The 25,073-nt window shown below is 42.0% G+C and overlaps 1 protein-coding gene across 5 annotated transcripts in view; it reads left to right on the forward strand.

Annotated features, from left to right (window-relative positions):
* The first annotated feature begins 873 nt into the window (after nt 1-873).
* Nucleotides 874-25,073, forward strand: part of DIXDC1 (DIX domain containing 1) — a 66,576-nt gene continuing 42,376 nt past the window's right edge. For 4 of the 5 annotated variants that reach the window (XM_020989775.2, XM_020989771.2, XM_020989773.2 and 1 more), the window contains exon 1: nt 8,638-8,776. In XM_020989775.2, coding sequence (XP_020845434.1) covers nt 8,717-8,776 — 60 coding nt within the window. In that variant the 5' untranslated portion in view covers nt 8,638-8,716. Of the gene's footprint in view, nt 978-8,637; nt 8,777-25,073 lie in introns of those variants that run through there. The other variant, XM_020989772.2, reaches the window with a different exon arrangement.

Consider the following 25,073-nt stretch of genomic DNA (forward strand, 5'->3'; position numbering starts at 1 on the left):
GTTGTTTATCTGCCAGACTTCAAGGCTTGTAGGGGGAAGATACTTTTTTTTAAAATGCTGGAGAGTTGAAATTCCATGTTTCATTTATGGTGATGGTGATGATACACAATGGAAATATTGCTTTTGTGGATTAAAACTGGGGACTGAGAAGGGTGGGGAAAAACCAAGAGTTGTTTTTTTTTTACGCTGCTCCTTGGCTTTCTGGAGGTTTGTACAAAGCTGTAACTAGAAATACTTGTACAAAGCTATAACTATGACTTTTTGTACCTAGATTAAGACACTTGGGGCAAGCAGCATGAAAGGCTCTCTCAGTTGGGGAGGGGGACAGGACACCACCCTACTGTAGAGAAACAGAGACTCTGGGACATTAGCTTGAGGTAGCTACTAGGGAAAAGCTCACTCCAGTATAGCGAAGGACTACAAAATACTGCCCTCTTTGGGTGGTAGTCACCCTGCCTGAGTTATGGCTTTGTTTTCAAATATCTCTACTTCTTGAGGGTATTATTACATCTAGTTTCTATAACTGAAGGATAGGTGTGGGAGAACATAATGCTTTTTGGGGCAAATAGCAGACCGGAATTGCCACCTTTTTTTTTTATTACTGTTACAGCTTTGGTTATGGGGTGATGACAGTGCCAAGGCTGTTCAAATCTCTATGGAGTAGGCCTGGTTTGATCACTTTAGGCTGAGCTTCTTGCTGATTAGGCCCCTGCTTTTAAAAACTGTAAGCTATAAGTAACCCACCTTCAGTTTAAGGAAAGGGAAGCTTCTCTGGGAGAGGTGGCTTCAGTTAATTTCAGCTTCCAAAAGTTCCTAAACTGTTTTCTCTTCCCATATCTTTGCAGGTCCCTCTCTCTTCCTCTTCCTTATCTTTGATTCCTGAGGGTGGCTTTGAACCAGCTGCCCCAGGGCCACAGAAAATGGGGACCCCAGTGATCACGGGGTATTGTAACTCTCTGCAGGCAGGAGAGCCATTGGTAAGTTTCTGATGTATCCTTCAGATAAGTATAATGATATCATGAGGTTTAGGGCTCCTGTATAGTTCTGTATCTGGGGGATTCTAGACCAGATTGTGGGCTCTTGCAAGGGTAGACTAATAACACAGCTCCCTTATACTAATATTTTATAGTTGTGCTGGAATCCTTTCTCTCTTCTAGCTCACTGGGTTGTTGACTGTGATACCTCTATCTGCACTGCTTGGAATCCATTAAGTCAGGCATAGAGTGGAAAGTTCCATTTATTCATCAGAATCAAAATTTAAAAAAGAAAAAAAAAGAAAGAAAATCCATGTGTATTTTAGACTTAATCTACCAAGTTCAGAGGGTAGTTGAATTGATGAGGTAAAAGTGACCTAGTAGTAATCTAGTCACTAATTGCAAGGATGACCCAGTCTCCACAGAAGGGGCTTTACATTTATTGCATTTTAATTGTGTTATTAACATTATAAAATCATACCTCATATACCCAGGCAATCCAGAGTTGGGAAGAGCTGAAGGGCGAATTGAGACATAGATTTGTTCAGATGTCACACACAGATTATCCACAAGATGTCGCTGCCCTTATCTAATTTTCAATCCAGAAAGCTGACTGTCCTGAGCATAGCTGATGGCTCATTTTTTAAAAATTAATATTAAGTATGTTTATATATCAGCTTTGGTACATTTTAAGTGAAGCACTAGCATCTGGTGATTCCTTTATTGGCTTTCTACACCCCCTGTCTCTCACCATTCTGCCTCTTTTCCTTTCCCACCTACCTACTCATTCTGTCTCACTCACCAGTGTGTACTTTGTCACCATATCCTATTTCCTTATGTATTCTCATTTTACTATTCTTATCTCCTTTTTCTATTCTTGTGTCTTGGGTATACGTGTGTGTGTGTGTGTGTGTGTGTGTGTGTGTGTAGTCAATCCTCCATTGTCTGTGCTAACGGAGAAGAGTAGAAACATGATCATCCAAACTCGTAGGTCTTTCTGTACTAAAACTATTTATATTTCATTTGATAATACAAAGAGAAAGACATATATACGGTTGCATATATTTAGATATTCTGAATGTGACTATATCTACTATGAATAGGCATCTATATGAGAGGTGTATTCAATTTAACAAGTATTAATACATACCTACTTTGTGCTCAGTATTTTATTAGGTTCTTCTAGGGGATGAAAAGCAATAAAAGACATGATCATTGCTCTTATAATCTAAAAGAGGAGACAGCAGCACCCAAAATGGTAGTGAACAATACAAGACAGAAGATCATAGTGTCACAGGAGAGGAGCACAGATTTAGAACTGGAAGGGACCTTATAGGTCATCAAATTCAACTTCTTAATTTTATAGATGGAGAAACTGAGACCCAGAAAGCTTAAGTGATTGCCCAGAATCACACAGCTGACTATGAAATGCTAAATTGTACAAGTGTGGTAGAAGTTCAGAGGACAGTGAGAATGAGAATGAAGTCATGAGAGAAGGCTATGTATGGAGCAGGGGATACTTGAGTTGGGCCTTGAGGGATATGCAGGATTTGGATGGGCAGAGTGGAGAGAATACATTATTCTAGATAAGGGAACAACATGATTGAAGGCATGGAGACAGGAATGAGCATGACCTATTTGTATATATTTGGCATATCGATACTAATCTCTATCCCATATAGAGATAGAGATATATGTGGGACCTTAGGGCCTTAGGATGCTTTGTTGCAAAAAATATGGTACAAGTAGATAATTCTGGCAATGTGGCAACAATAGTAGCAAAATCTTACATCCCACGTTTTTCTGACTCTTCCCCCAGGCAGAGCAGCTGGTAGAAATTGCGTACAGGCTTCACTTGTGTTGAATCCCTGATACTTCTGTACCATATGGCTTTGCTACCTCCAAATCATTGTGCGACATTGGTCATAGTCCTCTGTCTTCGTATTTTTCCTTTTTGGGGGGCAATTTGTGGGAACCCCCCCATATATATGACTATGATATCACTGGAGGGATTTAAGGGTACTTCTACTTTTAAGGGTTAGACAGGGGATCGGAGCCAAAGCTCAACTGGCAAGACGTCAGAAGGACCACCCTTCTAGGGTGAACCATTGTAGGCATCCTGAGTGCTCTAGGGGTGATCTAATCCTGGTCTCTAATAGCTCACTCTTGGGCTAATGTAGAGAACCTTTGTACTTAACCCACATCTTGCTCTGATTGATTTACATTGCTGTGAGTCTTTTTCTCAGACACTGTGAACTTAGTGACAGGTTCTAGCTTGATGAATGTCTTGTTTCAAGGACAATGACTTCATCACAAGTAAGTGACAGCAGTTGTAGTATTAACAAGTTCCTCTGTTGCTGATTGTTTTCTACCCAGTGTTATATCATCATGTTCCAGACTCAAGATTAGAGGGCCATCACTGGAGGAACAGTAATGGTTGTGTGTCTTGACTTTGTATTCACCATGAATTTGGGTAGAAATTGCAAAGAAGCAGATTTTGGCTTCATGTAGGAAAAGCTACCTAATTAGCACTATCCCAAATTGGCATGGGTTGCCTTGAGAGGTAGTGAATTCCCTGTTGCTGTACATCTCAGTCTGGGTCCAGATGACTATTTGACAGAGATGCTATTGGGGAAATTCCTGTTTAGTTGTAGGTTAGACGACATGATTTCTGAAATTCCTTCTAACTCAAAGTTTCTCTGATGTTTTGGTATCTCTATGACAGTAGAAATTACCTGGTTGAGAGATTGAAACTGCTCCTTAGTAATGAATGTTTTCTATCTATCAGTAACAACTAGAATTATTAGAATCATAGTATTTTGGAGCTGGAAGGTATCTTAGTTGCAAACTAGTTCAACCAGGATACCAAAACACTCCTAACAAATGGTTATCCCAGCTTTGCTTTGAATATCTATGGTTATAGTGAAACTCATTTTATGCTTGGATATCTTGGATTTGTTCATTCAACTGTTTATTAAGAATTTATTAGGTGTAAAGTGTTGTCCTAGACTCTGGGAATGCAAACACTAAGTGAAAAACAGTCCTTGATCTCGATAGACATATTATATTGAACCTTTCTTCAATTTTTGCCCATTGTTATTCTTTTTTAAAATTCAATTTCAGTTTATTTCCATGTTCAAATTCTCTCTCTCACACACCTCTCCCTGACCCACTGAGAAGCAAGAAAGACAAAACCTCTGTTATAAATGTGTATCATCACATTCCTATTAATTCTCCTTCTGAATGGCGGCCCTTAACAGGGCTTTCTTTTTTTTCCCAGTAAAAAAACCTATTTCCTATTTCACAAGATTTCTTTTCTCCACCCATGGTTCCTTCAACCAGTCCCTGTCAGGAATGATGTTAGTCCATTTCTCTTGATGTGTTTCAGTTTGTCCATGTTCTTTCTACCTAAATATTGCACACAGTAGTCCAAATGTGGTCTAACCAGGACAGAGTACCAGTACCTCCTTTGTTTTGCACTCTGTGCTTCCGCATAGTGTGAGGTGTTGACATATCGAGCTTGAAGTTCACTTAAACCTCCTGCTCTTTGTTACATGTATTTTGTAAGCCATGCCATCCCCATCCAAAACTTGTGCAGTTGATTTTTGTTAACCCAACTCTAGGAGTTTACATTACCTACTAAAATCTAGATCTGCCAAGCTTTGCAGAAGGATTGTAGTTTTTAGAGCTGGAATAGATCTTAGAAGTGTTATTGTGTTCAGTCATTTTGGTTGTGTCCTACTCTTCGTGACCCCATTGGGGATTTTCTTGGCAGAGATACTGGAGTGGTTTGCCATTTCCTTCTCTAGCTCATTTTATAGATGAGAAAACTGAAGCAAAAAGAGTTAGGTGACTTGCTCAAGGTCATATATAGCTAGTAAGTGACTGAGGCCAAATTTGAAGTCAGGAAGACTCGTCTTCCTAGTCTGGGCACTGTATTACTGCACCACCTAGCTGCCTTGCCAGAAGCTGTCTGGACTAATTCCCTCATTTTATAGATGTGACATAGGTAGGATAACTTGCCCAAATTAACATAGGTGGTAAGTAGCAGAGCCCTCAAACCCAAGCCCTCCCCACACTCCCAAATCAGTGTTCTTTCCAATATGTCACACTTCCAATGACCTGGGTTTAAATTCTGACCTCAAACTGACCAGCTTTGTGACCTTGGGCAAGTTACTCTGTGCCTCAATTTCCTTATCTATGAAATGGAGATAAGAATACTTGCACTACTAATCTCATGTGGTTGTTATAAGGAAAGTGCTTTATAAACCTTAAAATGCTATAGAAATGTGAGTTATTATTGTACTAGGATATAGGGATGAGGATATTCTAGTCAATAATTAACCTTTAGCAGCCATCTAACCAGTACCTCTGTATTTATTCTATTATATTTATTCTATGACCTGTCTGTTTTTACAGACTGTATGTCATTTGTTGAGTCATTTCATTTGTGCCCAACTCTTTGTGACATTTGAGGTTTTCTTGGCAAAGACTCTGGAGTGGTTTGTCATTTTCTTCTCCAGGTCATTTTATAGATGAGGATACTGAGGCAAATAGGGTTAGGTGACCTGCCCAGGGTCACAAAGCTAGTGTCCAGGGTTGGATTTAAATTTAGGTCTTCCTGACTCCAGGCCTGGCACTCTGCCATTGGGCAGAAACTACATAGCAATGTAGCTCATATGAGATACCTGTCAATGTGACTGTTTCTGGTTTTCCGTTTTCCAGAAATCTTTCTGTGTTTAGGTGTCTTCAGGGAAGATCATTAATTCAACTGGGTACTGCTGCAGTTTATTCTTACTAAACTCTTGGTAAGAGCTCCACATAGCAGTGAAGGCCCTGTGCACTGGCATATGGACAAAAGATTTGGCCTCTCATCCTGGCCCTACCGTTGACTTTCTGTGTAACCATGGGCAAAGCGCTACATAAGATAGTGTGGTACAATGGAATGTTCAGCCTGGACTCAGTAGAGACCTGGGCTCAGAGCCTAGCTCTGACACTTATGAGCTCCAAACCTAGTTCAACCCAGGCTCCTTCTGGACTCCCCTCAGCCCCTACCCTCCACACACATACTTTGCAGCTCCCTCCTATGTGTCATCTTCTCTCGAATGGAAACTCCTTCTTTGAAGGCAGGGACTCTCTTGCTTTTTTCTTGTACTATATTCCCAGTGCTGCTTACTTAGCACAGTGCTTGGCCTAAGTGAGTATTTTTTAAATGCTTTAACTGCTAATTAATTTACAAAGTTATAAAATGAGGCAGGCATGCCCACTCTTTGGGTACTCTTGGGGAGAGAACGCAATGGCAGAGGAAAGTGAGGAAGCAATTACACTTTAATAAGGCACAGAGTATAGGGGCAAACAGCACAGAAAGTATGGGCGTGAGGACAGGGGATGGGGTTGGAGAGAGGCACAGAGAATCACTCACATAACCATGAATTAGAGCTGAGAGTATCGGGCAGCATGGACCCAATGGAGACGGAAGAGGGCTGGGGGCAGAAGTTTGAGCTCTCATTTTTATAGGGTTTATTTTGAGGGGAACAGACTAACTCTTATCTTGCCACCTTAGGGTTAGTTCGTCAACATACTCAAATCATCTCAAAGTTATCAGTAAGGCTTTAAAGGTAACATATCCATGTCATCTTAAAGTTATCGGTAACATCTGGTGTTCTGCTGGTCTTACTGAGATTTACATATCTTAGGGCCAAAAGGCCCTGACAGCAAGGCCCAGATGACTTCTCCTGATTTAGCACCGAAATTTAGGATGTGATTTTTGGTAAATATATTAAGCAGTTTGCAAATTATGCTCCTTTGGTCTATGGGATGGTCTGTAGGTTCTCCTTTTCAATCTTACTTCCTACTATTATTACTTTAATACTAGCTACTTATAAACTTACTTAATATACTGACTAGGGCTGGGGGGGTGGGGGTTGGGTAGTGAGATGGACCAGAACAAGGTACAATTTTAATACAATGTTTTAGCTAGCTAGCTAGCTAGCTGGGTGATCCTGGGTAGGAAAATTAAGGTCTATAAGACTTAGAGTAAATGATGCAATATAGTTCTTTCAGGTCCTGGTGTTTCCTTTCTTTGGGGGCAGCATTTATTAAGTGTCTGCTGTATTCCAGGCAGGACAACTAGGTGATTCAGTGGATAAAGTACTGGGCCTGGAGTCAGGAAAACTCATCTTCCTGAGTTCAAATCTGGCCTCAGATACTTACTAGCTATGTGACTCTGGGCAAATCACTTCACTCTGTCTCATTTCCAAATGGCAAACCACTTCACTATTTCTGTCAAGAAAACCTGAAATGGGGTCAACAAAGATTGGGGCATGACTGAACAACAACGACAGTAACGACAATGTGACAGGCACTGTGACTAAGGCTAGGGTTTTAGAGAAGGGAATGGAAGGGGAAAGGAGTAAGCATTTCTGTAGTACCTGCCATGTGCTAGGCACTGTGCCTAAGTACTTTTTACAAATATCATCCTCACAATAACCCTGAGAGGGTAGGTGCTATTACTATCTTCATTTTACAGTTGAGGAAACTGAGGCAGAAAGTGGTTAAGTGACTTGCCCAGGGTCCCACAGCTAATAAGTGTCTGAGGTCAGCTTTGAACTAGGGTCTTCCTGGCTTTGAGCCCAGTGTTCCATCTAATGTGTTAATTAGCTGCTTTAGTGTTTGGTTAAGCAATATTCCATTTTGTACTTGAGGAATATTTTTCCATGGGCCTTAAATGCTTTATCTGAGTCCCTTCCAAGAGCTCCATTTTTCTGTGTTTAAAATATACACCCCTGTTTTCAATGCCTGAATCCTCCTGACTACAGTGCATTGCTCCAGAGGAAGGAGCTGGGGTGTGTGTGGGGGGGAACTGGACCAGGGCTGGAACCTGACCCTGTACCTTAGTACGCAAAGACCTCAGATAAATCACTTCACCACTTTATGCCTCAATTTCCTCACCTATAAAATGAGGAAGTTGGATTTGATGCTCTTTCAGGCCCCTGCTGTAAATCCCATGGAGCTATGAGTCCTAAGGCAGAGATCCCATCTGATTTTTTCAAAACTCCCAAGACATCAGGGTCTCAATATCACCAGTAACTAATGTCCTCAATTTCCATTATCTTTCTTTCTCTTCTTTTCTTTCCTGCCAATATCACTTTACTCTATTTACTTTTAAAAATCTTACTCTCTTCTGTCTTTTTGCTCTTCTGTTTTACTCTCTTTGTGCCTTAGCCTTACAGTCTCCAGTTCCATCTGGAAAAAATGGTTACTATGTTTAGTGTGGAAAAAAAAAGACCTGTGATTCACTTCTTTCCCCACCCTCCTCCTGAGGTTCTGGTGGCCTTGACATTGTGTGTGAGTGTATGTGTGTGTCTGTGTGTGTCTCTGTCGTGTGGTGTGGCGCTGCCCGCCGGCCTCTCCTTGTGCTTGAGGCTGTGGCCGCTCCAGCCCCTCCATCCTGAAGTTGTTTCTATAGGAACAGCTCGCCTGCTTCTCCACCAGAGGCCCCCCAAATGAGCATGCCCAGTGCGAGGCTTCGCTTTGGCTCCTGTCTCTGTTTCTAGTAAGTGGCATGTCTGGGACTCCAGAGAGATCCCTATGAACTGAGTAGAGAGTCTTTGTGTTCAGAGGAGGAGAAGGAAGAGGAGGAGGAGGAAGAGGAGGCGGAGGAGGAGGAAGAGGAGGCGGAGGAAGAGGAAGAGGAGGCCTGGTCTTGGGGACTAGGTCCTGGAAAAAGCAAGGCGGGAACAATGCTGGCCTGCTTGACCAGGGGGAATTTCCTGGATGTCCTGCAGGAGGGCTTCACGGAGGTAACTGCTCCCTTGCCACACTTCTGGCCTTTCCTTTCCTACCTATCTACTTGGCTCTCTCACCCTCTGCCTCCATCCTCTGCCCAGCCAGCATCACAGCCTGCACTCCCTGGCGGGGATGGGTCGGTGGAAAAGTGCTACCAAAGGGAGAAACTTAAAAAGTGTCTTCTGGTTTCTTTGCTCATCACTTGCCAGTGCTCAGAAGAGCAACATTTTAAGAAGTTACCTCTCCAAAGAGGTAGCCTTCCACTTTGTGAGGGATCCTTTCCAAACACATTCTTAGGGGTGCCTCTGAATTTTTACAAGGAATCTGTAAATCTCAGGCTCATTCAAGTTGGGCAGAGGAAACTGTGGTGGCTTGGGGGATTGGGGAGGAGGAGGCAGACTCAGGGATGGTATTTTAAGGTATGAGAATTTCAGCTAGAGGAGAAAGAATGAAAAAGAGCAGCTGAGAATTGTAAGAGGTGCCTTTGAGGTACTCTGGCTGTGTTTGTACCTTTGGAGATTTTTTCACAGACTGGAAAATATGGTTTCTAAATGAGAGCTCTAAGGAAGTTGTAAGCCTGGGTGCTGAGCACTTTGCAAACTTGAAAGCATTTATATGTCAGTTATTAGTATTTCATTCTCATCTTTATGTGTGAATGAATTGAAAAAATATAAGAATGAATCCACAGAAGATGAGCCTACATTCCAATATTGTTGTTCAGCTATAAAAAACAGCCATTTTATTCACCCAGTGTCTTCAGTTCATTAAATATAAAACAATAATAATAGTATGATAACCACCCAACCTCACTGTTTTTCCATGAAAAAATATGAGCAAAGCAAGATGATGATAATATTTCTACTAGATAGAAACAGGGTCCCTTTTAGCCCCTGATTAGAAATTCCAGAACCAGCAACAGGTGGGATAGGAAATATGAGTACAGGTTTCAAGGGGCATTTTCCTATGCTAGAGGAGTTGGAATCTGTTTTCTTTTGTTATTCTGAGTAGTTCCCTTTCTTCCTTCCAGAACCAGGAAGTTCTGACTTATCCTTTTCCTTTTTTCCATCCCATTTGCACCAAGGGATGCATCATTACTTCTGAGTGTGATCTCCCTCATCTGCCCTATTCAGTGGGACCCCCACAGGGATACCCAGGATTCCCTTGACACAGCTGCATAACAGGCCTCCTTCCTTAATTCCTGTTTCCAATTATGAATCTCTGCAGTCTGACTTTTCCTCAAACCCTTCCCCAGCCAAGGCCCCTTCCTGTCCTTTTTGTCTTGTTTGGGACACAGAGAGAGAAAGCATCCCCTAACCTACAGAATTTTCTGGGTCTCTGGTATTGGTGCTTCGTGCCAGGGAAACAAGTAGGTGAGTGGAGAACGGGGCCTGGTCCACAGCCCTTCCAGTCCAAACCTAACATCTTTAATTCTTTGCGTTAGCTCTTTTTGATGAGTTACAGCATGAAATTTTTGAACACAGAAGAGACAGAACGCTACCAGTTTTAAATACCTGCAGTGTCCCTTGGCACCTCCTTTTCTCATTCCCACTTCTGAGACACCTCCCTCCCCCTTGACCCCTTAGCCTGAGACTCAGAATTCTGACGTGCTTACTAATTCTAATGTACAATAACTCTCTCAATTAATGCCCTTACCTAGCTGCCATGTTGTTCATCCAGGAGAAACAAATGAGTGTGGAGTCAGTCCTAACGTATGCCTTACGCTTACCTCACTGTCAACCTTTCTATTGAACCACACACAGAGAACCACTGTATGTTCAAGTGTATAATCAAATGAGATAATGTATGTAAAGTCCTTTGCAAACCTTAAAGAGACAAAGAAATATTAGCTATCATCATTTTTAGTGTTATATCATTCTTCTTGGAGGTTCCCTGAAAGCCTCTTGGGAATAATTCTAGTAGTAGACAGGGTGACAGAGATTATATATACACTTCATCTTGTTGTCATATAGGTCTGATGTCTTCTTCTACCTCCCTATATTTTAATAGCTTTTCATTCCGTATAGATTGGAGGTTAGGGATATTTGGTATGGTGATATCCATGAAAAATGTTGTTCTTAAATTTTTATGATTATTTCTCTGTATCTAGGCAGTAGTAGGCATGAGGTTATTATTAATTATCTAAATCTCATATTTTTCAATTACTACTATTTTATTCCAAGACCTTCCATCAAGAGGGCCAGAGCATTACATAGACTTGGCCATCTTTCTAGTGTCTTTGTGTTGCTATCAACAGCCTCTGTCTCCCAGTTGACACATAGACAAAGAGAAGGGCAAAGGAATCTATTTTTTGGTAGATGGTGGAGTCCTTATAGATGTGGTAGAGACACAGCTATGTATTTTCCTTCCTCCTACAGTGAACGTAGTTAGGTCTTGACCTTAATGACCATCCTCCCTACTTTGTCAGATCCTAAGCAAATTTAGCTGCCCTGACAAGTTCATAACATCTATTTGCTACTACATGGCCATGTCAAGGTCCTCTCTTTAACCCATTCACTGACTGGAGTAAAACATGCTTTACCATGCAGTCATATTAAAAGGCATAACTAAGGGCCTAGGGGCAAGGCCACACTTCAGTATCTCTGAGACACTAAAATTTAAAAGATTATCAAAAATTGCTTATTTTTTCTATGGGTGAGGGAGAGGCTGAAGAGAGGTAGAGAATTTGGAACTTCAGAATGAACAACAACAAAAAAAGAATGTTAAAAATAAATAAATAATGTGAAAGATTATCACAAGTCTTTGAACAGCCAAATCCAGGAGCTACTGTGTAACTACAGCAATATTCTCCAGACACATTAGGAAAAAAAAAAACACCACCACCACATGTAAATTAATCCTGTCTATCTAGGTTTGTTTAAGGTCCATTCCACTTAGAAAGAACAGCAAAGGTTTTTGAGTTAATTAACAACTTTCCTATGGTCTTTTGGCTCTGAAAATGAAGCCCTAGAGTTTTTTAAGATATACTTAAGACATGTCCTTTTGGCCAGTACCCTGGCTTATACTTTTCTTCATTTAATACATACATAGTCAACTCCTGGGGATGATCCAAGAACATCTAAAGCTGTCTCCTGGCACTTAGTTGCTTTAGAGTTGGACTGTGATCTCCCTTTTCATGACAGGGGAAAATGTCACCCGAAGCAGGGCTGTAAGGTCCTAATTATATAGGTGGAAGGGAAAGCTGTTGCTGCTACTTCCAAGAGAAGCCTGCCCTTAGAGGGAAGGTTCTCCTCTACCCAGCTGCTGTAGTGGCACAGACTATGGGCCACTCCCCATTGCAAACTGAGATTCTGCCACGTTTCCTACATTGGAGAACAGAATGATGGCGCCAGTTCCAATAGACTGATGACCTAGAGATTCTGATTATCCCTGCCAGTCCTGCCTGTCATTTTTTTTCTCCACTGATACAGATAATTTGCTCTGCAGACTATCCACATATTTTGGTGGGGAGCTGCCAAACCCTGCAGGTCTAGATGATTTGATCATTTTCTTAACTACCATGCTCCTGACCAGGTCAGGTTTTCCCCCATTTGACTGCTGCTGCAACACTGACTTTTTTGCTTTTTCTGTCACATAATTATTTGTGTGTCTTCATGATTATGGTCTTTGGTTCATTTGTTAACATGGATTTACGCAAGTGATGTTCTCAAGGGTGAGCTTTCTTACAAAGGCTCTTGGCATATTGCTGCAAGACAGACATTATTTTGTAGACAGGCACCCTGTACCAACCTACCTCCTGGTCTAGCACACATGACCCCTAAGTCAGTAGGCTTAAGGCAATGTTCACCTCTTGAACACTTGCTAAAGAAAATATTTCCTCAAAACAATAAATTAAGGGGAAATGTGTGTGTGTGTGGGAGAGATATGGTGGTTTGGGGATCTTGCTTATGGGTAAAAGAGTACTCCTGTAATGGACCCACATCTAGCAAGAGGGAGCAGAGTTTTCTCATTGGCTAATAAAATTGCTAATGTAAAGCAGTTTTCTATTGGCTGAGTTTCCTGCTCTTTACATATGGGCTGGCAGAATTTCTTTAGCAGGTTTCTCCCCAAGGAGGAGAGCAATATAGATCTCTTACTAAGTCCCAGCTGCCTCTGTAGCCTCTTAAAAGCAAAGTGAGAAGTTGTGTCTGGTCTCAGCCCCATAAAGGGGAAATAAAATGAGTGTGAGTAGGGGCTTGGAGGCAGCAGCTGCTGGAGTAAGCATCTTTCCTAAGTGCTAAGTGCCTTGTGTTTATTCCCAGGTAAAAAAGCTCTAACATTTGGCCAACAAGAAAGTCCTGATATCCTGAACAAGAATGTGTCCTGTTACTGCTCTGCTATAGAAATTAAAAAGTCTGACGAGCCTTTGGTGTTCCTATGCACCGCTCTCCCGAACTTCCCAGCTTCTAGCCAAACTGACATGCCCTCTCCCTACCCAGACCCATTGGCTCCATTCCCATAGGGGCTGGTGCCAGGAAAACAGATGCTTCCTGGCAGGAAGCTACCGAATTTCATTCTCTGTAAGTGATGGGGCTGGCCAGGCACGTACAGCAGTGATAGGAATCTCTTGTTTCCCAAGTACCGCTCAGCAGGGCAGTGTACACGCTGGTCATGCTTCATGTATTGTGGCTGGCAGTCCTGGCCATTGTGTCCCAGACCAGACAGAAGTGTTTTGCAAAGGACATTGGAGAAGATTCCCAGGACCAGTTAGAATAGTGGAGGGTAAAGCAGAGGTCTAAATAGAATATAATGATTCAAATGGACACTTAGCTAGAAAATCTCTCTCTTGGAACCCGGCCAGCATTTCCATCTCTCTTATTGTATACCATGATAGTGACAATGGATATAATCTGAACCAGTACAAAAGGCTTCCTTATGTCCATGTTAAGTGATCAATCAACAATCATTTATTAAGCACTTTTACATACATACATGATGTTAGGTGCTAAGCATTCAAAGACAATAATGTCAGTGTCCCTGCTTATACTCCATTGAAGCTTATACTCCATTGAAGGAGACAATATGTACACATTCAGATACATTCAGAATGAATACAAAATACATACATACATGGTGGTTTAGGGAGAAAGGGAGCCAGCAGTTGAAATGATCAGGAAAGGTATCATGTAGAAAGAAGTACTGGAGCAGTCTTGAGGAAAGTAAGGGATTCTAAGAGGTAGAAGGAAGGAGGGAATTCATACCAGGCCATTCTGATTAGATTGTAGTGTGCATGAAGAGGAATCATATATAATAAGGCCGGAACGGAAAATTGAGACCAGGTTGTAGAGGGCCTTAGAGGAGTTGGCATAGCCACTGAATTTTTGGTGATAACTCATGACTCACGTGTTAGTAGAGAGCGTGCCATCAGTAGAACTTCAAAAACACCTATATTTAGAGTTGCCTCACTTTTGTTTGGTGGTGGTTAGGGTATCTCCTTTATGATTACCATCATAAGACTATTATTAATAACAAGTCACATATAGCACTTTTTGGTTTACAAAGCATTTTACTCACAACTCCCTCAGGTAGTATAAGTGGTCACTCCCATTTTACAGATGAGGATACTGAGGTGTAGAGGGAAGGTGGCAGAACCAGTAGTGGTGGTGCTGGAACTTGCGTTCTTTGATGCTTTCCTCACTACATCACATCTCCTCTTGTGGGTACTATTGGCACTTCAAACTCAACATGTGAAAAAGGGAGCCCATTCCTTCTTTCCCCCTAAAACTTCTCTTCTACCTGACTTTACTCCTTCTGTCTGTGGAACTATCATTCACCTTCAATCAATCAATATGCATTTATTAATCAGCTACTATGTGCCAGGGACAGGGCACAAAGACAAAAATGAAATACTTCTTGCCCTGGAGCTTATATTGGGTGAGACAACCTGTTCGTAAATGAGTCTATGCAAAATCAGTAGGCAGTAGCCAGGGGGAGAGACCCTGGTAGCTAAAGGGATCTGGAAGGCCTCATATAGGAAGAGAATGAAGGATTCTAAGAGGCAGCACTGAGGAGGGAGCACATTTCACCCACCACCTGGGTGAAAGCATGGAGTCAGGAGATGGAATATGAGGAACACAACAAAGCCAATTTTGTTCAGACCAAGGAGTTCGGGAAAGTGAGTGATGTAGAATAACGCTGGAAAGGTAGGTTGGAGCCAGGTTTTAAGGGCTTTAAATGCCAAATAGAGAACATTGTATTTTGTCTTAGAGGTAACAGGGAGCCACTGGAATTTCTCGAGCAGGGAATCAACATGGTCAGACTTTTGTTTTAGGAATATTACTTTGGCAACTGTGTTGAGTATAGATTGGACAAGGTAGACAGCTAAGGAAGGGAAACCAGTGAGAAGGCTTTTACGTTGTCTAGGTGTAGTAAAGGAGCGCCTTTACCACAGTTGTGGTTACATAAGTGGAGAGAAAGGGAAGGATTCAAGAGAGGTTGTGGAGGTAGAATAGACAAGATTTAGGACCTGAGTAGACATGAGATGTGAGAGAGAGTGTGAAACTGAGAATGATGCTGAGGTTGTAACTGGAAGGATACCCTTGACAGAAATAAGGAAATTAGAAAAGTAAGTTTTGGAGAAAGATAATAGGTTCTGTTTTGAACATGTTGAGTTTCAGATACCTGGGGTGAGGTGAGGGTGTTTGGGGGGATATTCAGTTTGCAGTATCCATCAGGCAATTGGTGATGAGGAACTAGAGCTCAGAAGAGATACTAGCACTGGCTATATAGCTCTGGAAGTCACCTACAAAGGGATGATAATTAAACCCTTGGGAACTGATGAGGAAGCCAAGTAAGAAAAAGTAATTCACCATGCACTCCTTCTTCTCTCCTGCTCTCATATCAAAACCCCATTCGCATCATCCCCCATCTTCTCTTTTAGTCCAATTTCTCCTAATCTCCTAGCTCCTTCCCTTTGGCCTACAAACACTGAGAGTAAATAGCCTTCTGTAGGCATTTGTCTATGAAAGGGAGGAGAGATGAAGGACCATAGCTTGAGAAGATGGTTATAGTGAAATGAAGGTTGTTTTTTTTAAGGTTTGTTTATAGGCATCAGGGAAAGAACTAGGAGATTAGGAACAACTGAAGATTAGAGAAAGAGGGGATCACCGTGAGAGCAATCTGCTGGAGAATACAGGAGGGGTAGTATCAGTGGTATATATAGAGGGGTTGTCCTTTCCAAGAAAAAGTGTCACTGGGGCAGCTAGGTGGCACAGTGGATAGAGCAACTGCCTAAAAAAAATTTTTTTTAAAGTGTCATGTTTTCATAAAAATTAGAGTAAAGGAGAAGATGGGGGATGATGCAAATGGGTTTTGATATGAGAGTGGGAGAGGTCATGGTAAATTACCTCTATTTTCTCAGTCAGATATGAAGCAAGATCATCTGATGAACAGACAGAGGGGGTAGTATGGGAAGCTTGAGGAGAGAAGAGATTTGGAACAGCTACTGTGGGAAGTGCGATGGAGAATCAATTAGCGAGGATTAAAAGGACTACCTTGTGGTGAGATGAGATTAACATAGTTTTGTAGTATTCCCAGTTAGCATTGCTGTTTGACTTCCTTCAGCATCCAGCACTGTTAGGAACTGGATGCAGGACACAGAAGACAATGTAATACTGAATTGGTTAACTACAGGGTAAAAATTAGGAGGGGAGGAAAGTGAAACCAGAGCAGGGGTGATGGACTTGGAGAACACTGAGGAATGGAAGGACTGGGTGTTAAGGTGAAGATGAAGAATAGGTTTAAGAGAATGAGGCAAAGGGAGAGATGGTATGATAAGAGGTTATGGTTGGATAAAATAATTTCAGAAATCTTGAAAATGGAATTGGAGTGCTTGTGGATGAGGGTGAGATCAAGGGTATGGCTATCCCTGTATGAGGCCATGGTAAAATAGAGGCATAAATCTTGGGACTTGAGATTGAGACACTGGAAAGTTTAGCTATTTGCACTATCAACATGAGGGAGCATTGAAGTACCCTAGTAAGAGGACAGGTGTTAGGTGGCAAGGAAGACTGTGAGCCAGGTACTGACCTCCTTGAGAAAGAGGGTTAATGAGTAGATAAATGCCACCAGGATGTATGCAGATTGGGAGTTATAGTTGGATAGTGTCAATCTTAAAGGAAGAGAGATTCCTAAGTAGTGGTGGCAGAGGAAGGGTCTGGAAATGGCAGTGGAGAGCAAGAAGCATGCCTACTCTTATTCCAGGACCAGAGAAGAGATATAACCAGCACTAGAAAGGATGGCCAAGGATGTCTTTTGTGCAGAGCCATGTTTGTGAGTGCCAGAAAATGGAAGAAGCATGAGAAGCCTAAGATAAAGGGAACTGTGTAAATGAGAGAATAGGAATTCCAGAGGGCAGAGTGGAAGCCACAGACACAGCTGGATTAGGACATGGGACATGGGCAGAGGGTAGAAGGGAAGGAGAGACCTAGAAGTGGGGGATGGTTTTTGCTCATAGCTGTGGGGGAAGGGGAAGAGTCGAGGAGGGTTCAGGACCACAGGGATTGGAAGCATTAGAGGTAGGAGGTTTCTCGCCACAGGAAATGGAGCACCTTTTGTCAAATCCTATGAATAATGGAGGATGTATCACTTCTCTTTTAAGAGTTAGGGAAGAAGGGAGATAGGGCTTGCTAGTAGTAACTGTTTCTAGCCATAAAGGAAAGGAAGGGAATAAGCATTTATAAAGCACCTACTATGTGTCAGGCACTGTGCTAAACACTTTTTACAAATATCTCATTTGATCCTCACAATAACCTTGAGGAGTAGGTGCTATTGTCCTCATTTTACAGTTGAGGGAACTTGGACAACCAAGGTTAAGTGACTTGCCCAGGTTTACACAGTTACTAAGTGTCTGAGACCAGATTTGAAGTCAGCACTTCCTAACTCCAGGCCAGTGCTCTATCTGCTGTGCTCCCAGCTGCCTCAGATGAGGTGTTTGCATCTTGGTGCTAGACTGGGTCCTTGACCAGTTGTTGGAAACCATGGTTCTCGAAGTGAGACACCTAGTGCTTGGGGTGAGAATCAGATGTCTGAGATTGACATCAAGTAGGCAGTGGTGCCTCAGGCAGAGGATGGGCTACTATGCTTTCTTCTTGTTTTCGAGCTTGGTATCATCTTTGATTCTTTTCTCTCTCTTGCCTTTCGTATATAACTAGTTAGTAGGTCCTATTCAACCTCCTCAATGTCTCTCACGTATCTCTCCTTATTTCCACTGTCAGTGCAGTGGTATCCCATTACCTTCTGACTGGACTCTAATGATAGCCACCATCTAGTTCTTTCTGCCTCCACTTCTTCCCATCCAATCTATCCTCATGCGTCTATCAGAATAGTCATTCTTTTATAAATAGAGGTCTCTGGTCAAAAATACTCAGAGGATCACAGATTTTAGAACTGAAAGAGTCCTTAGAGGCCATCATCTCTAATCCCTTCATTTAACAAATAAAGTATTTTAGGCTAAGAGGGGTAAGAGTAAGTGATTTGCCCCAGGTGACAAAGCTGGTACGAGTCTAAGGCAGGATTTGAACCCAACACTTCCTGACCCTGACACTTACCTTCCTATTACATTATTTAGCTCTCTGATTCCCTGTTGATTATTGAGCAAAGTTTAGATTCTTCTGTCTGCTATTCAAAGCCTTCTTACAACCTGGTGCTTTCTATGTCCTATAACTCTTTCTAGTCTTATTTCCTGCTATTCTTTTGTATACACTTTTCCTTCCTGTTGGACTAGACTAGACTATTTTGTCTACCAAACATGCCGTGTTCCCTAGTGTCTCTTATGTTTTGTGCAGGTTTTCCCCTATGCCTGTAATACTTTCCCTATTCTTTGCTGAAATGCTAATGGAAGCCTTCCCTTGTCACCAATAACTTTTCCTCTCAGACTTCATGAAACATTTTCCATTAACTTCTCAACCAGGTATTACAGTGGGTAGAGAGCTGGGCCTGAGGTCAAGAAAAGCTGAGTTCAGGCAGCTAGGTGTTGCAGTGGATAGAACACACACTCTGGAGTCAGGAGGAGGTTCAAAAACCATCTCAGACCAGATACTTGACACTTACTAGCTCTGTGACCCTGGGCAAGTCACTTAACACCATTGCGTTGCAAAAAGAGAAAAGAAAAGCTGAGTTCAAATCTGGCCTCAGACACTTGCTAGCTGTGAGATGCTGGGCAAGTCATTTAACCTCTGTTTACTTCAATTTCCTCATCATGTAAAATGGGGCTAATAATAGCACCTACCTCCCAGGGTTGCTGTGAGGATCAAATAATACCTGTAAAGCATGTAGCACGGTACCTGGCATATTTTAAGTGCTATATAAATGCTATCATCATTGTTTATTATTATTATTGTTATAAATCCAGTGATCTTTCTATGTGCCTTCCAGTCATTTGCCAAATACTGTTGGTTCTGCATTCACAGCAGAATCTTTATCCAACCCCCTCTCACTAATCACATGGGCATCACCCTAGTTGAGGTGACGCCTCTCACTTGGACATTAGTCCCAAGCCTCTCACCTCTCTAATCTGTCCTACACGCAACTTCTAAAATGATTTTCTTCAAACATAAGTCTGACCAGGTCATTCTCCTACTTAATAAATTCTAGAGGCTCTCTCTTGCCTCTAGGATAAAATATAAACTCTTCTGTAGAGTGTTTACAGCCCTTTACAACCTGGTCCTACCTACCTTAGCAGACATTGTTCATTTCTTCCCTTCTACTGATCTTCCCCATGTTGGAATGCACTGCCTCCTCACTTTTCATCTCTTGGGACCTCTGTTTTCTTCCAGGATTCCTCTTTAGTATTATTACCTTCTTTAGGAAACCTTTCCTAGAGTCCCTTCCCCAAGCTACTCTTAATCACACACACACACACACACACACACCCCTTTTCTCCCTCCTAGAATGCAAGCTCCTCAAGGGCAGGGACTATTTCTTTTTGGCTTAGTATTTCCAGTGCCTGGCAGAGTGCCTAACGCATAGTAGGTGCTTAATAAATGCAAGTAAATAAAATAAATAAATAAATGATTAAGCCAGGGATCCTACTGCTAAGCATACATCTTTAAGCAATCTAATACGAAAGTAAGGTCCAACATATACCTCAAAGTATTCACAATAGCATTCTTTGTAGTAGCATTTGGGGAATGGCTAAACAAATTGTGATACATAAATGTAGAATATAATTGTGCTATAAGAAATCATGACTATGAAAATTTCAGAGAAGCATGAAAAGGCTTATATGAACTGATGCAGAGTGTAGTAATACGCAGGCCCAGGAAAACAGTAAACACAGTGACAACAATAATGTCACATACACCAAAAACCGCAAAAAAACCAAAAACCCTAAAAAGTGTTATAATGATTAAGTTCGTCCTCAAAGAAAAGATGAGAAAACGCAACTCCCTTTCTTTTTTTACTGAGCTGAGAGGCTATGGGTATAGAATGCTGCATACACTTTCAGGCTCAGCTGATGTGTTGTTTGGTTTTGCTGAACTGCTTTTCTTCTATTTTGTTTTTTTTGTTACAAGGGATGGCTCAGTAGATAGGGGTGGGAAGAGGGATATATTTCAAAAGGAAGGTGATATAAAAACAAAAGCTAGCAATGGTGTTAGAGTAGGACACTGAGAGGTCAAGGGACTTTCCTGTGGCCACTCAGCATGTGTCAGAGGCAGGATATGAACTCAGATTCCTTAAGGCTGAACCCTTCTATCTATTATGCCAGGCTGCCTCTACATTTTATTGTATGTATATTGAAAAAGCTACAATTATTTTAATGGCAGTCTTTTTGAAAAAAGCTCATGTTGCACACTGCAAAGTGAGATAATTAAATATCCAATGAAATGATGTTTCTTGTTGACTTTGGAGGTACAATAAAAACCAGTTCCACCCACTCTCTTATTTTCTTCTCCAAGAAGAACACATCCTTCCATTTATCTGCAGCTTCCTTCTGTCTTCTAATTTCAGTATGCTTTAGTTCCCACAGCACTGTGTCCACCCATTGGTTGCTGGATAAGGATCTAATATTTAGAATACCAAAAGTTAAGCTAATGTTTATAGACAGTCTAGAAACCGCATGGCTTTTTGGCATCCTCTCTCCCTTTTTTGATCCCTCTGCCAGCATCCCTGCAGAAGTAGAAGGCGCTGAAAAGGCCTGAAGGCCATTTGGTATTTTTCTTGGTTTCGTGATCTGTACACCAAGTACTGAGTCAGGGCATGGCACAGTTAGATAACAAACATGGCACAGTTTGTACAAGTGGATAAAGAACTGCCCCCAGATGAATGACCCAAGATACATGCATGGGCTTTCAAGCATACGGTAGGGAAGGGCCTATCCTATTTGCTCATCAGGTTCTCAGACCTGACAGACCCTCCAGCTCCACATGGCTATCTCCACCGGTGGTCATGAAACACCTCTTTATAGAGCAATGGGAAGACTGTGGGAAAGTTCTCTCACTTTGTAGCTTTGTACAGCTGTTTGAGAACCATCTTCTTTTTAGTCCAGTAAAGCACTCTCTTTTTTATGTACTTAGATTCAAAGAGCTCCATTGCCCCAGATCTGAACCAGGCCATTTGGTGTGGTAGTCTGCAGGATCTGGCCTGGCACAATGGCCTAATGATAAAGAAACAGGGGTGAAAAGCAAGGTAGGAGCCCCTAAATGCCAGGATGGCCCAATATGGGCCTGTTGCACAAGAATTCAATACCAATTGTGGGTCCTGTAAGACCCTAATAGGGATGGGAAAGATGTCCCACTGAGTCTAGGAACATAATCTAATGGATTCATTGTGTCATAGATGTCCCCAGGAAGAGGGGCCATTCCCTGGATGCTTCCTATAGCAACAGAGAAGCAAGTATGTCAACTTTGCCAGCAGGCAGAAGCAGAAAGGGTGTGTGGGCCACATGCAGGTGAAAGGATCAGACTGCTGACTCCTTGTGAAGTTAGTGCCATTAGAGCTGAAGTAGGGGACTGTCTGTGGATAGTCGGTCGATGGTTGGTCAGACGACAAAAAGAGAGTCCAAGTTTGGCAGATTGGGTCTGGCTATCCTGCCTATACCAGCTGTCTAACAACCAGCTGCTATACAACAATGGGCTAGTGGAAAAAAGTCTGCCCAGTTACTAGCACCAAATGAATCCATGGGATGGGACAAATACCAGTGTGGGTATCAAAGGTAGTAAAATACACTGCCAAGAAATTTGGTTAGTTACAGATCAAATTCCAACAGCAGCCAGAGGAAAGGCTTCTTTTACTGTGCGACTACAGCATAAGCCAGGTCAAAGTGCCTGAGGTTGTTTAAACAGCTGGGAGTACAATCCTTTGTTGCAGTCATAGGGGGCCCTCACAAGTAGACTGACCCTGTTGTACTATATAGAGGGGTCAGTACAGATGCAATGGCCCAGTAAAGGGGACTTTAACTGGCAAACCAAAATGGTCCTTTACCAACCTCCTGATGGGGGTTGTTATTCTAAAGGAATATTATTCTAAAGGAACCCAGCCCTGCTGGGTTGTATCTATGAGAATATCAGAACGCGACCCAACAGCACTATCACCTGTTTAACACAGCAGAAATTATCTGAGCCCTACTAACTGAGAGCTACTCCTGCCTGGACACCCCACTTGGCCTTACTAATGGTCACTCCTTGGGAGATCCAGTTTCTGGTAACTGCCCTGCTCCCTAACCCTAGTGCAGGTAGGTTTAGCTCCTGGGTAGCAGGTCTGGGTGGTGGTGGGAACTGGTGCAAAGAGACCCAAGACCAAAATCCTGGTGAAAGAGAAAGGAGCCCTGTTCCAAAAGGGGAAATAAATATGTCACTATGAACTTTAGTTTATAGGTGGCACTCTGGACAACAGATGAGTAAGCACTGAATGTCCATCTCCTTCCATTGGTCCCTGAACTCTGCTCCCAGACTGCTGGACTTTGGCTGGCTTACTCTCCTGACCTCTCAGAGCTCACAGAGTTCTGGTCATTTCCAATACTGCTCACTGGAACGCCATCAGCCAGGAAGAAGTCACATGAAGATAGGGGCTGAGGTTCTGGTCTGCTAGTACCCTTTAAATGTATCTTCATTTGTGGCTATGCAACCACAGACAATCAAACAGGCTCCTATTCATCGTATAGTTAGCAGAGTGGAACCAGCTACAGAACGTCTACACGTGCTCCAAAGTCTCTCCAAGACACTTCTGTTAGACATCCCCCTCTCTAGCTTCTTCCAGGAGAGGAATTGTATTAGGAGCACTCCACCCGCTCAGAAGGACTGGGCTCAGTGTAGTCTCCCACTACATCCTTAAATCAAAGATTAAATAATACCACAGAAATTCAGAGTCTTCCTGAGATTGGCTCCAGAGAAGCTCATAGATGATGGGTTTTAACCATCAACCAGCCTTTTTGCCTCTTCCCCTACCTCTCTATTTTCTTTGAAAAAGTAATCAAAATCCATTTCCTACCAAGCCTCATCGATTTCCCTGAACCTTAGCCCTGAAAGCTTCACTTAATATTATACAAAGTGCCTTGCTGCTTCCTCCCATTCAATTATCCTTGAACCCTTGATGATATCCTCAGCTCCTCACCTGCACTCATCCCACATATACAGCCTGGTATCCAACCTTGTCTTTTCTACCTTTACAATATCCTTGTATACCATCCTGTCTCTCCACCCACACGGTCACTGCCCTAGTACAGCCCTCATGACAGCTTGCCTGAATGACTGGAATGGTCTCCTTGCCCCAAATCTCTCCCCACTCCAATCCATGCTCCACTTTGCTGCCAAAGTGTTTTCCTGAAGTGCAGGTCTGACCAGGTTACCTCTCTACTCAATAAACTCCTGTGATCTCTTCCATCAAATACCCTCTGTTAAGCATTAAAAATGATCTGACCTTCATGATCTGGCTGTTACTACCTGTCCAGTTTTCTTACATTTTACTTCCCTACACGTATTGTACAATCTAGCTACAATGGCATATGTGTTGTTCTTTGAATGTAGCACTCATCTCTCATCTCCATGTCTTTGCATTGGCTGGTCCCCATGCTTTCCCTCCTCCCCTCTGTCTCTTAGTTTCCCTAGCTACCTTTAAGACACAGTTTAAATTCCACCTTCTTGCAGGAGGCCTTTCCTGGTCCAACCCCCTCACCCAGTGCCTACCCTCTGACATTGACCTCCATCTATTCTGTATGTCATATATACATAGCGATTGACTTGGCTCCCCTTTTAGGTTGTGAGCTCCTTTGAGTGGTTTTTTGCCTTTGTTCATATCCTCATTGCTTTACTTGTCACAGTATCTGGCAAATACTAAGCACTTAATAAGTGTTTATTGTATTGACTGATTTAGATCAAATTCCTTACTGACTGTCCATTTCTACCTATCCAATTAGATGGAAATGTCTTCATTATTAGAAAGGTATTACTGTTGTCAGCCTAACCATAACTGGTGCAACCTAATGGTGGGGGATTCAAATAGCTTTTGAGGAGTGAACAGAGACTGTGAGTATTAACTTAACCTTGCTGGATCATCCTTCTAGTTAGGCTTAAAGGGGAATATGTGTACATATATGTATATATATATATATATATATATATATATATATATATATATATATATATATATATTTACTAAGACTTTATGATTTATGTCTAAGAACAGGCTAGACAGAACTAAACATACTTGGGAACTCTGAGGATATTCTGTTAAGTCTGAGATATGGCCTATTCTGTGGCATTCAAAATAGAGGATACTATTGGAAGCTACACTAGTTAATGATGTTGTGCTGAGATGAATATAATTCATGATATTGCTGTTAGGAAGCTCTATCCAATCAGTGATCAGAGATTTTGAGGACTTGGGTAGAAACATTCTTTGGTCTGATGTAAAATTGATAATATGCCTCCCCTCCTCCCCAATTTATTGATGCAATTGTTTAAGATACACTCAAATCTTGATTAGATGAACTATGACAGTTAATAATAGCTCCTGTTTACATAGTATTTTGTAATTGGCTAAGCACTTTCTTCACAATCACCCTTGTAAGGCAGGTCATCAAGTATTAATATTCTCATTTGACTGATCTGGAAAGTGAGGTTCAACGTTAAGTGACTTTTCTAGGATCAGTCAGCTAGAATATCAGGCTTAAGACTTGAGCTCTGGCCTCTTCATTCTAGGACTAATGCTTGACTTATGCCAACCAAGCCGATCCTCCAAGGAAACTGAGTTTGCCTAATTCTCTGTTGCCTTGGTTCCTATGCCTTTCCTTACCTGAACCTCCTAGTTTGTTTTGTTTTTTGTTTTGTTTTTGCTGGGCAATGGGATTAAGTGACTTGCTCAGGGTCACATAGCTAG

The sequence above is a fragment of the Phascolarctos cinereus genome, unplaced genomic scaffold (assembly GCF_003287225.1).
Source record: "Phascolarctos cinereus isolate Bilbo 61053 unplaced genomic scaffold, phaCin_HiC Scaffold_726;HRSCAF=1367, whole genome shotgun sequence".
NCBI classification, from domain to species: Eukaryota; Metazoa; Chordata; class Mammalia; order Diprotodontia; family Phascolarctidae; genus Phascolarctos; species Phascolarctos cinereus.